Source organism: Arachis stenosperma, chromosome 6 (genome assembly GCF_014773155.1).
Source record: "Arachis stenosperma cultivar V10309 chromosome 6, arast.V10309.gnm1.PFL2, whole genome shotgun sequence".
Lineage (NCBI taxonomy): Eukaryota > Viridiplantae > Streptophyta > Magnoliopsida > Fabales > Fabaceae > Arachis > Arachis stenosperma.
Window position 1 is genome coordinate 15,174,830 of NC_080382.1, and position 13,577 is coordinate 15,188,406.

General features: G+C 31.3%; 1 protein-coding gene across 1 annotated transcript; it reads right to left on the reverse strand.

The window, feature by feature from the left end:
- Positions 1 to 6,155: 6,155 nt before the first annotated feature.
- LOC130935924 (serine/threonine-protein kinase Nek6-like) lies at positions 6,156 to 11,369 on the reverse strand. The gene is made up of 13 exons (XM_057865851.1): positions 10,819 to 11,369; positions 10,352 to 10,418; positions 9,646 to 9,711; positions 9,478 to 9,524; positions 8,852 to 8,897; positions 8,684 to 8,764; positions 8,563 to 8,605; positions 8,424 to 8,473; positions 8,160 to 8,241; positions 8,024 to 8,073; positions 7,858 to 7,931; positions 7,626 to 7,677; positions 6,156 to 7,540 (listed from the first exon to the last, which is right to left on the reverse strand). The coding sequence occupies exons 1-13, from the start codon at positions 10,941 to 10,943 to the stop codon at positions 6,341 to 6,343; spliced, it is 1,983 nt and encodes a 660-aa protein (XP_057721834.1). The 5' UTR covers positions 10,944 to 11,369; the 3' UTR covers positions 6,156 to 6,340.
- Between the last annotated feature and the right edge of the window lie 2,208 nt (positions 11,370 to 13,577).

The window sequence follows — 13,577 nt, forward strand, 5'->3', positions numbered from 1 at the left end:
TCCTAATTGATTTAATGAAATTAATTAAAGTCATATTTTTCTTTCTTTTGTTTGAGTTCTTTAGTTTTGTACCTTGCATTAAATTTAACCTAGAAAAGACAAGACACCTCCCCAATAATGCCCACCCTCTCCTAACCAATGCATCATGTTTATCGTTTGAACAACTAGATAATATTAAATACAATGAATATATAATTATAGATGTTATAACTAGACGGCACCAAATTAAATTAAATTAAATTTATTTTAGAATATTGTTTCAATTAGTTACTAAATTAATTATATATTTGTATAAAATATATATTAAAATATAAAATTTATATTAAAAATACATAAAATAATATATATAATAATTAATTTAATAGTTAGTTTTTTATTAAAAAGTAATGACAGAAATTTTTAGAAATTTAGAAATTAGTGTTTTAAAAGTTATCAACAAATCAATTAGGAGCTACAAAAAATAAATTAATGTTGATTCTTAGTTGTTGATGATAATACGAAAAATAATTTTAAATTAATTTGTAGTTGTTTGACTAATAATTCTATATATTCTATTTACTTTAATTGTTTTACCTTACTGTCGTTTTAAATTAATTTGTAGTTGTTTGACTCATAATTCTATATATTCTATTTACTTTAATTGTTTTACCTTACTGTATTGAGATTTTTGGTTTAAAAAAAAAGGTGAAAATTCAGATGCAGTCGACTTAACGTGAAGTTGATCGATAACTGAGAGCTGTTAGATGATTTGACTGATTTGATTAAATTTTCATCTAACGACTCTCAACTATCAACTTCACGTAAAGTCGACTGCACCTGAATTTTCACCTAAAAAAATGTATGTACAAGTACAACCTTAACCGTAGTTTAAAAATTACGCAAGGATCTATTGTTGTGCTAAGAAGAGATTGGTGTGTGTTAGACACAATAAGAGATAAAAAACAAAGAAAGGTACAAGTTTTGCATCATTTATCTTCTTTAACCCTCTTTGAGTGGGATGAACTCACTTTTTTTATGTCTTTCTTTTTTTGCTTTCACTTCCTCTCTCCGCGACTCAAGGATGGTGTCCTTATTATTATCTCTCTCTCTCTCTCTTTCTTTCCCATACCCTATCAATAAATCTTACACCACCAATCAAATTAAAGCCTCTACTTTTCATCATTTTTCTCCCCTCCTTATATATGTGGGAAAAAATATATATAAAAAAGTGAATTTAAGCACACAGCTTTATATGTTTTTAGAATATATTTTTGTTACTCCTTTCTTTTTAACATAATTTTTTTTTTGGTTTCATTAAAAAATTAATATATCTAGACAATAAGGAGTATGAGATTTAGAAAGTAAAGACGAATAACTGTTTATTTATATTTGGTGATGTATAAAATTATTCAAAATCTTAAAAGCAAGTAATTATAGATTTTCAATCTCCTAAAAGTGTCTCTGTCCTTACTCTTTATTATTACTAGAGAAAGAGTAACCTATCTGGAGTTCGAATCTTATTTTACATATGCAAAATTATTTATTAATTAACAATAAATATTTAAATGAAACTTAATTTATGACGAATTAATTTTTAACAGGTTGAAATAGGAGACACAAAGTAAAACTAAACAAATATTTTTAGAATATACATTAAATATATTCCATTATAAAATAAAAAATTAGTTTTCATCGATATTAAATATAATTTGAATCCCATCCCTGACATTAACTGAATTCCAGTGGGGATGTCTAGGGAATTTATGTGACAAATTCATAAATGCAGATTTAGGAAATTGGGGGAGGAGGTGTTTTCCTAAATTGGCTTGGCATTGGGAAATTGTTGTGTGATCATGCAATTGCACTTGGATTCTTTTGCAACAATTATTCATGGATCTTATTTTTCATTTTCTTTTCACTATTAATTAATTAATTAATTAAATTTCACATTGTACAAAGGCACATGGGACTGTGGCCTAAAACCAATAACCTCTGCATGTGAGCCCCGTGTGTCACATGTCTCATGGTATTTTTTTTGGGACTTTTAAAGTCATTGGGAACATTTTCTTTTTTTGATAAAAATTTTCTTCCCAAGTCTTAATTACTGTATATAAACAGTGTAAAAGAATTCTATAATTTTACCATGTAATAAGAATTTTCTATACTATAATTTAGGTTAAATTATCCGATCATGTACAATTCTACTATACTATATATTCAATTGGATTTTATTTGTTTGAAAATATTTTTGTTAATATAATAACATATATATAATTGGATATCTGAAAGTAAATAGAAATTAAATTGATGTTTTCAATGAGAAAGATTTCTGCTAATTCTGAGAGATTGAGGTTATTCATTTGTTTGTGATAGAAAACATTGTGTCCCTACTTTGATGTGGTTTCTGATGCTTGCATTGTGCTGCCGTTATCTAATATGATCTGAAATTCTGAACAGCCATTTGAATTTGTATTTGTGTGCAGACTTTCAAAGGCTGTAGAACAACATATAGATACAGAGGTTGCAGTTTCATGTGCTTTTTTGGGCTCTATATGTTATTCACTACATTGCCTATGCATATATATATACAACTACATTCTAATTTTGTAAAGAATGTACACTATGTATATTATAAATATTTTGATTTTGGTACATAGTAGTCTATGTTATAAATTTGGCAATATTATTAGCACTGCAAGCTTCATGTTTTATAAAAATAATATATATTTTTTTTTATGATAACTTTAACTCTGCATGTCAAAGATTAATTTGTTGTGGATCGAAATTTTGTTTAAGAATTTGTCATTGGCCAATAGATTGTTGCGTGCACAAAGTGGGGTTCGAATTTTCGATATATATATATATTTTTTTTGGACCTGGAATTTTTGATATTTGTTTAAGCATACAAGTGAACTGACTATTCGATCAACTCTCGGACACTTGTTTAAACAAAATAGTAAGTTAACTACTAAACTAATCGAAATTAAAAATTTTTTTGTTTTTCACGATATTCCCTAATCCCAACCGCCAAGAACTAATCTATCCTAGATGTTGAATTTTAGTAGTGAATTAAATATCCTTTTATCAACATCATCACGGCCCTTAGTAGGCCCAATATTATATTATAAGGGCTCAGTCCATTTTGAAAAGTAGGGCCACAGTAGAGCCCATTTTAGACAGTCGAAATCATATACTAAATATTATATAATTAGATGATTTAACATGATTTTCTTTCCAGCAAAAAAAAAAAAAGATTTTTATGAATGATTGTTCTTGTTAACTCAACCTGCATATATTAGTTATTTTGACTGAAATTATATATACATTATGTTTAATCCTATTCTATGATATTTCTAATCATATGTTATTTTACTGTTGTTTATTTGATAAATATTATTTGAAAGAAACCATGAACAATCCCCTTTGCTGAATTGGACTACAATATAGTCATACCACTGAAGGATTTAATAAATCATTAAAAAGAAACAGAATCATTCTAGTGCAAATTATATACCTGTGCCTCTTATCATACAGCTAATCATTTATAATACAGAGAAAAAAAAAACATAGAAGAACATATAGGACATAATATAAACAACCAAATCTGATAAATGTATCAGTGCCTGATTTTACGAATTCAATCTATTAAAATCACACGAAAATAATTCAACCGTTATTCTAAAGTAAAAACAAAAATAAAAAGAAAAAATATGTTATTATCCCAAGCAATCATGTGGCAAACTTCAACAATGATTCAAATAGTTACATGCTTTTAGATCATACTTAATGCGTATTTGAACAACATTTGTGGCCACTCATCATTTTTATTTATTATACTCTTAAAAATTCTATAAAAAAATAACAATAAGTAATAATAAATGTTCTTAATACATAATACGCATTAAATATGTTCAAAAGACATGCAAGTATTTCTTCTATGATTTTTTTTTTTTGCTAGTTTCATGGCATCATATTAATGCAAAAAGGGAAGCCAACAAAGAAAAGCCCAATGCAAGCCCAGAGAGAGGCAAAGAAAGCCCAGATCCAGCCTGCAATTGAGATGTAGGTGCAATCTCTGAATCTTGTGCCACAGATTTGGTCACACAAAACAAGGCCACAATCATCACTGCCATGAGAAATTGAGCTCCAAAGAAACCAAATTTTGTTGCCATTATTTTTTCCATACACACAAAAAAAAGTATTTGTTACTAAAACAAAGTTATGAAGAAAGAACCTGGAAAAATTAAGATTGTATTGGTGATGTTGGAATTGAATTGCCAATGATAAAGTCAAGAGTTTGAAGTTTATATAGAAATTTTTGGAGGAGGGGTGTGTTAGAAGGTCATTCATGTCAAACTGGTAAGTGGTACATTTTATTAGCATTAATCAAATTCATAATGTTACTATCCCTTTTGGATCAAGGATTTTGAGACCCTACTACAGACCAATCAAATCTTATTAGCATGCTATTATTTTCTTAAAAAGAATTGTTTTATCTATTATTAAGATATAAATCACATTAAGTTGACCAAAGGAGAATATTTGTATGATTCTGAAACTTTAATTAATCTATATGTATACTTAAAAAGCTTTTATAATTATAAAGTTTTTTCCTTTTTTTAGCATATATTAAATATATTTTAGAAACAGGTAAGATTGAGGATGGTGAGAAATCAATTTCAAGCATGATTGACATAGCAACGGTGCTTAGTCTTTGAGAAAAGGCTAAGTCTATTATGATGCAAATGTGATGTCTTTGTTGCTTGGTAAAGAGATGAATATGAAATTCAAAGCTTTGTTTGGGAATTGAAGATGATGGGATAATAGAATGATGGTCAAATGTCATTCATGCACAACCAAGGATTATTTTGTATTTTCTTGACTACTATTCTATTAAGCTGCATTTAGAAGGAAGATTTAGATTGAGAGACAGATTAAGAAATAAAGACTAAATTAAATTTTTGTATTGTGTTTAGTATAAAATATACTGGACTGAGTCTAGGATATTTTTTAAAAGAAATATTATTAAAATTTCATATTACTAAACACAATACTGAATCCGAATTCCCAATCTCATGTAAACAAGCATTACCTGACAGATGTAACAAAAAAAATATTTAAAGAATAAAAAAAAGACAGAATTAAGTATTTTGAATGATGATTGAACTATGTATGTCAAAAATCAGAATCAATGATAAAGGGAGGTAAAAAAAAAAGTGTGGTGACCAATAAATTTTAAGTGCTTTTATTGATGGAAATTTGTATTGAAAATTGCATTAACCAAAAAGAGTAATCAAATAGACATTATTTTTGATGTTGAAGTGTATTTTGTTTTCTTTCTTGATTCATAATATTACGAGGATGTTGAAGTTATATTATGTGTATCCCAATTAAAGCAGATGCATTCTGCAATTTGTTTATACAAAAAGAAAGTTGGTGTTTTTTTTCCAATAATCCGATTTAACATGAATATAAATATTATAAAACAACTTTAATGTGAGTTTTGGTGAATATAATATCTGATATCTCAACTTTATTCTCAAATAATCTAACTCTTCAACCTTTCAATATATAACTAATACCCACCACCTAAATCTTTTATTTTTCCACCAGTAGAGGCACTTTTTTTTTCAAAGGAAAAGAAAGGTGGTTAATTGTTCGTTGTTTTATTAGAATTTGAGTACTAATTTTTTTAGCTAAATTTATGTTACTAAACGTCCATCCATATGTAATAAGCAAAAATAGTAGGAATGGAAAGTTAGGGTGAAATAGTCAAAATACACTTAACAGTAAGAAACACTAAACCAGTTACTTCATCAACAAGTTATCGCCGCAAATCCGCAAAAAATCTCACATGCACCATCTTGGTCGCCGCCACGTCCATGAGTTTGGCATTGGCTTCTATACCTTGACAGAGATTCCTGTTCAGGCTCCCGGACCGAGCAGCGAGGCCACGGACACCTTGCCTCTTGTTGGCTCCTTTTATCTTGTTCCAATGAGTATGTGTCTGAAGAGTACTATGTACTTAGAAAAATATGCTTAGAAACTTGTACAGAAACATTGATGTATATACATTTGTTGTGAAACATTGGAGGACAATCTGCACAAAACTTTCTTTCTTTGCTGAATTTGCAGAACATTTTCTACCAGTCACAGTTTCAAAGTGCAGATCCCAGTAAACAAAAATAAATATTTCATTTACTATATTAACCAAGAAAACAATATGTGAGATGCCATCTTCCGGGCTACAATCTTCAATCAAGCAGCAGTCTCAAAGGATCAAACTCTTGAAATCTGGAGGAAAAAAATACATATTTTCTTACAATAATGTATAAATTAGTGGTAAGAGCCACTCATGGAACTAGCTTTCAGGATTAAACTTCTGTGCTGATATAAGGCTCTTTGTCAGCCATATTGCTGTTTCTCTGGATGAGACAGCTTCTTTTCCGAACGGTCTTAGCACAGCCGCAAGCTCTTCGAGCTTATCTTGCTTGAGTAGCTGAGCACATAACTCAAGCAGAGATTCAAGAGCCTCAGCCCTTTGCTGGGAAGGACTATCCAACTCTGACTTCGTTGTTTCGTCGCTGATTGTCAAAGTGCTTAACGAAATGCCATTCAGTGTCTGATCAACTGCATTGGCATTTTCATCTTTATGCATGGAGCATTCATCCTTGACTGGAGGAGTATCATTACTTTCAGATGACAAGTAGTTCAATTGTGAGCCTTCCTTTGATGCATCATGATTTTCGATTTCCTTCAAGCTGGTTCCGGATTTGGTGTCACATTCAACCTTAACAGGATGCAGAATCAGCAACAACCTTTCCTCATCAATGGACTTATCTTTACCAGTGCTGCTGGTGCCTGCACTGGAAGTTGTTGATTTCATGGAATCCACAAGTTTGGCATCTTCTCTCTGTGCTTCAGCACTGGAAGCCGATTTCCTTGAGTCTTCAAGTTTGGCATCTTCTCTATCTGCTTCGGCATTGTTAGCACCGTCATCCGAAAAAGCATCTTCAACTAGTGTTGTAACAGCATTTATGTCAATCCCTTCTAAGTTTTGAAGAAGTTCAGCAGCAAATTCATGATCTTGATGCACAGAATCCTGTATACTCTTTGAAGTGATTTCAATATTTGCAGTTTCCTTTGCAGGCCTAGTTTTGAAGTCAGGGTCCCTACACACACTACAAATAGTTGATTCTGATGTTGTTGATCCATCTTTTGAGCCACTAATACTAGTAGAAGATTCCACTATGTAGCTTGTAAGATCAACCATCCGGTTCTCGACGTTGTCTTCTGCACTTGTTGAAGCTGTTAGCTCTCCCTCACTTGGAAGATTCCTCGGCTGTAAGTGTCCATTTCCCTCAATCGGATGAATCCTTTCCAAATAATTTGGTGATGTTGTGTCTTTGTCCCTCTGGTCCTTGCCACCACTAGATTTTTTAGATCTTTTTGTTTTATCCTTTGAGTTAACTATGGGGTATACTGGAAGAAAATTGGATGATGCGTTTTGACAGCGGAGAACATAAGGTTGTAAAAGAGGATGGCGTAACAATTCAGCAGCCTGGTAACAAAGAAGCAAAATCAGAATAAAATCACTGGTTCCATCCAAATTATAACACAAGACTAGCTTTAAAGATGAAACTCACTGTTGGTCTATGTTCTGGGTTTTTCCTGAGCATGCTCTTAATAAGTTGTTTCCTGTTGCATGCAAGTCATCTTTCAAATGTTATCATTATAATGAAAAGGCTTGCTTGGCTTGAATGATTTCATATTCTCTTTAATGAAAAATATTTAAATAATTGATCAAAAGTGCACGATATTAATTATCATTACAAGTTACAACAGTGTGACTGATACTGGTTTGAAGTAGTTACTTACAGTGTGGAAGAATAAATAATTGGCAATGGAGAAATGGAGGATCTGTTAATTTTATTAATAAGTCCAGCCATGTCCTGTTTCATTCATTTAATCTCAAGTGTCATATTATTGGAGACTACATTTCGACTAATAAAATTAAATTCAAGTAGACAGTTTAAGTGCTTACCGGAGCACGAAATGCCGGTTGGTGTCCAGCAATCTCAAACATGCAGCAACCTTTATATAAAAAGACGTATCATTCTTAGAGAAGGTCAGATATCATACGGCTTTGTCAATAAGAATAAGGCGTCCATGATCCTTACCGAGCGACCACATGTCAGATTTATAACCATAAGGTATATCAGCTAGAAGCTCAGGGCACATATAATTTGGAGTTCCAACAATCTACAAAAGATATAAGAAGGGCTCAATTGATAAACAGATACCACTTAAGCAGATTTAGTAAAGCATCTTTAACATTGGTTAACAAATTTAAAGCAATATTAGGCTAAAAAGCATAAAGAACAAGCAAGTTTCTAGAGGAAGGCATTAGAGAAATGTGAAAACATAAAACATATAAACAATACCGAGGAAGCAAGATCTTCTGGATTAAGCCGTTTCGCAAGACCAAAGTCACCTGTATGATCCATGCAATATAAATACATTTCTTTGGACAACATAGTAAAAGCCAAAAGTTATGAGCTTTTAAGGGATCAAGCTTCATACCAAGCCGAATGTTATTGTCTTTTGTGAGGAATATGTTGGAACACTGAAACCAGGAGGAGTTGCATTAATGTAAACATCAGATGACAAATTTCTTTAATCAGGATAAGGGAAGAAATGATACCTTAAGATCTCTATGGATCACACGATTAGAGTGCAAGTAGTCCACAGCTATCAACAATTGAGTGAGCCATTTGCAAACCTTCTGTAGGAGAGCATTCAAGACCAGAGTGGGTAAGGAATATCCAGATAAGGTAACATTAAGGAATAGTATATTAACTTAATTAAATACCTCCTCAGGGAAAAATGATCCGCGCGATTTCTTTATGTACTCAGCCCTGCTCCACAAAGAATGCAGTGGTCCATTATTAGGACTTAGTCACTATTGATGTTTCACCTATCTTTCAAAATATATTAGACCAAAAAATTCTTTCAATATTATAGTGTGATTAAGATTGTCAATGTTGTGAACTTAAAATATAGATAGATTTGTTCTTAAGCTAGTTCTTGTTGAAAGTTCAGCATCAATCAACAGGGTTCATTTCCTAGATTAGGTTTTAAATCCTTCCTAACATCTCAACTTTTTAGATCAAGAATTATGTTAATATTTAATCATAATCATGGAATTAGAATGACTAAGTCTAACACTCAATAGTCAATAGTACTCACCTCCATTCCGGAATAACTAGATTCACTAAAGCATTTTGATCCCATGAAAAAAGTTCAGTCTAAAATTCAGTATAATTTCACTCAAACATAGTAGTTAGTCTAATGTTCACATTAGAAGTCTAGTATGCTTGCACCTGAAAGGATTTTCTAAGAGTTATTATGAAACCATTCTTGGATCCCTACTTAATAGCAAAAGCTTTTATGTTAATAATTTAAAATTTTAAATGTAGATATCACATCATTACTTACATGTCACCTCCTTCACAGTAGCCAGTAACAATGCATATATGGTCCTCCTGCAAATCATAAATAAAAATATTAGAAACAAGTCCGTTTGGCAACAAACAACAGAAACAAGTCGTGCACGATGTCAATAAATCTTCAAACTTAATATTTCATCTGTATAAGTGTTCCTACCTTCTCCACCCAAGCATCTTTGTATTCCACAATATATGGGTTATTTAGTTTTGCAATCAGATTCATCTGTAACATAACAATGGACTGTGTCATTTTTATGCAAGTAGACAAAAAGTATCACACAATTAGCTTAATACAATCTCTTAGGATAGAATCTGTTCATACTTATTAAGAATAAAGTCCTATGCTTATGGAAATACTATCTTAAAATGGCAATTGGCTCTAAACGAAAATGACATATCATATGGTGTTCAACGTTTCGTGAGCATAATGATAATACTCACGAAAAAAGTATGCTCTTCTCTTGAAGTTTGGTTAACTCTTTGAAAAATGATGAGCAGCAGAGCACCTACATAACTATATACTTAGATGACTGGTTCATGTGTAGCATTAGCAAGACATAAGCATAACAAGCTATGGCATGTTCATAGACATTAAAGAAGAGAAATATAGTGACACTAAGAAGTCCAAAAGAATATTTAAATTGGCATGACTTGTGTACATATCATCTAGCAAACACTTAAAAATTGTGGCTGTGAAGTATAAATAGATTGAATGATACTATTCAAAACAAAGGTATATTTAGAGAAAAAGAATTGTATGTGCAATTAATTAGGCAAATTAAGTTTAGAATCCATATTAAAATAAAATTATAACAAAAACAATTACATGTATGCATCAGGTGGAAAAGATTTGTTAGACCAACCTCTTGGTGTGCTGTAAGTTTGAACTTCTCAGTTTGCTTTGCCAAGCGAATCTTTTTCAGCACATATCTACCAGCCATTGAAGAAACCATGAAAAAAAAATGGACAACAAATTGGACTTCACAACCTAACTGCTACTGAATTGGTACAGTTTCTTACATAATTCTAACAATTAAAAACACCAAAATCTGAAAATAGAAACAAGGAGGAGTTAAAAAAATGAAACTTTATTTTGGGTTGTCCATTATATAAATAAAAATCAATTTCCTTCCCTTCATGTTGCATGGTTTGGCAGTTCACATCATAGGTACAGGAAAAACCAACCGAACTCGAAGAAAAGATTGAATTTTTGTTCATGGGGTTGTCCAATTTTTCACTGAGAAAACGATCTTCATCCTTCTCTAAGTGTTCATACTGCATTGTTTGAAGAAAAACAAAAAGATAAACAGTGGCTTTTGTGTGTTCTCACCTCTTCTTCTCAGACTTGTGAAGAACCAGAAAAGCAGAACCAAATGCTCCTCTTCCAATTTGCTCTATCACCTCATAGTCTTCCATCTTCTTTGACTTTGACTCACTGTTATTATCTGTCTCCATTGGAAGACTCCAGAAGCTAGAAGAAAAAACCAACCCAAAAAACAGCAGCTAGATCCTGATTTTGCTAAAGAGAGAAGAACCCAATTAAAAAAAAAAACAGAGCCTTCCTGCAAGAGTGTTATTCCCCTTTCCAAATGCTATAATTGAGGAACCACAACCGTTACCATGAAGGAGCATTAAATTGTGAAACAGAGAAGGGGTAAATATCCCATGAATGAGAATGAATGAAAGTTTTTTGGAGAGTAATGAATGGGGTTTCAGCAACCATGAAGAGGTTTCACATGAAACAATGAGTAAAGCTTACATTCCACAATTATGACACTAAACTACCCCCTGAAGAAGACTTAGTAGGAAAGAGAAAGAGAGAGAATAAGCACCACCACCAAGAAAATTGAGAGGTTGATGACTTGCCCAAAAGAAAGTAGAGAAAAGAAGAGAGAGAAAGATTGAAGGGTAGAACCGTAGAACTAGAATGTTTAAGGGCAAGAAAGTCAAGTAAAGTATGTTAACAAAGACAACATATGTCGCATTTTGTTTTATATATAATATAAAATAATAATAGTGTGTTATATAGAAAATAGTAGTGGTGAGTGTGTAATCATCATAGCTGCCACCCCCACCACCCATTGGGGCATGAATCAATATAAAGGTTACATATTTGTAATGGGAAATCAAAAAAGAAAACTAAGGGGAAGAAAAAGGAAAAGTCTTTGCTTGCGTTTGCAGATTCATGAGGAGATCATTCACAACATGGAATGTTCCTACCACGCTCTGTTGTGATGTCACAGTACGTGTGTACCTTAATAAACCACAAAAATCACACAAAAATTTTCTAGTATTTGGTCTTTGGCCAATAGTTGACACTGTTTTTGTGTATGTTTTTATGATGCTCGTGTGGTATGCGTTGGCCAACTACCGGGGAATTGGTCCATGGACCATAGGGGCATCATTATAATTATTATGCTTCAATTTAACTTAACACCCCCAACATTCCTAGAAGAGGAAAAGGTTTTGTTTATTTTGTAGCTTTTTTTTTTGTATGTGGAGTAATTTGTTGAACAATGATAAAACTTTAAATAAAACTTAAATTTGACTAAATAGTTCTTGATCCGTCAGATTCAGAGATACTAAAAAATCAAAATAAAAATTGTAGCATTTGTTTATGTCTTTTTATGCATTGTGTTATGATGATCAACTTTGGTGGTTGAAATGTAAGTTGTGAGGGGTGAAAATTTGTTACTGGTCAACTACCAGGTGGTTGTGGTTGTGTTACATGTCTGCATAATTTATGTTCTTGGTTTTAGCAATATGATTGTCATGATAATCATGTTCCTGTTCAATTTGGGCGATGTGGTGTCAAATCAAGAACCTAATGAGTTTTTTAGGTTTAAAAACCAACCAGCCAGATGGGGAAAGGTGCAATGTCATTGTAGTAGAAACTGTGGAGGATGATAAACCATGCTAAGGAACAGGACAATAAGATCAACAGAGGATAACAGAATAATCCAGCAAGGTTTAATTAACTCTTATATTGAGCAATCCTTTGAGTTAATCCTGAATGAAGTTATGTCAGATCTTTAAGGCTCATAAATTAGTAGTAACACAGTTGACATGTCTTTTTTCAGAAATCAAGATAAATAAAATAGGAGGTCATCTTTCTCTGCTTCCAATAATTGCCTTTTTCCTCTTCAAGCTAAACACTTTCCCTCTCTTGCAAGCATGTCATTGTTATCACTTATATTATCCATATAAGTGAGAGAGAGTATGAAGCTATTAAATTTGCTAGTTGCTAAGAGAGGCTTTAGTTATTATTCATGAATCTCATTGCTTCCAAATATTCAATATGGATAACAACTTCCAAGAGTACAAATGATATCATGACCATTCTCATAATTGTTCATTGTTTATAAGTATAGAATGAGAAAGAAATTTAATTTTGATTCTTTAAGAAGGCAAAAAAAATTATGTGGGGCCAAAATGCGTGATTGTTAAAAATATTATCATTTTTGTGATTTTACGAAAGTATAGGAATTTTTATAAAAACAGAAAGAATATTTTGCAATTTTATAGAAATGTCAGGATGTAATCTTTGAGTAAAGTATCGTTTTTGTCCTCTGGTAAGTTCTAAAATTGTCTCTAACGTTTCAATCGTCCTCCCTAACATTTTAAAACTGACTCAATGTTGTCCTACCGTTAGGGATCCGTTAACAGAACGAAATAAAATTGAGACGATTTTGAAACGTTAGGGACTTAAATAGGATGAAAACGTTGGGGACAAAAATGATATATAGAAATAATTTTTAATTTTATCCTTTAATAATATCAATTTTTTTACTATACATAGTATTCAATTATTTTTTAATCACATCTAAGTAAATTACACTTAATCATATTACTTTCATTTTAAATAAATTATTTTTTTTATATAATTTTACTCTTAAAGATTTTTAGTTATTATGAAATGTTTGTAAAATGACTAGTATATAAACCTGTAGAACAGAAAAAAATAATATATATATATATAATAAAATATAAATGATACCTTTTATCTCTAATGTATCAAAATTCTTTAAAATTATAAAAAAAATAAATTTATTTAAAATGAAAGTAATGTGATTAAGTGTAATTTATTTA

Excerpts from the sequence above, each read along its gene's own strand:
- LOC130935924 (XM_057865851.1), bottom strand. The coding sequence starts at position 10,943 with ATGGAGACAGATAATAACAGTGAGTCAAAGTCAAAGAAGATGGAAGAC. Across the intron at positions 10,419-10,818 it reads CACAAGTCTGAGAAGAAGAG|ATATGTGCTGAAAAAGATTC; the intron begins GTGAGAACACAC and ends AATGGCTGGTAG. Across the intron at positions 7,678-7,857 it reads ATTATTTATTCTTCCACACT|GAAACAACTTATTAAGAGCA; the intron begins GTAAGTAACTAC and ends TGCATGCAACAG.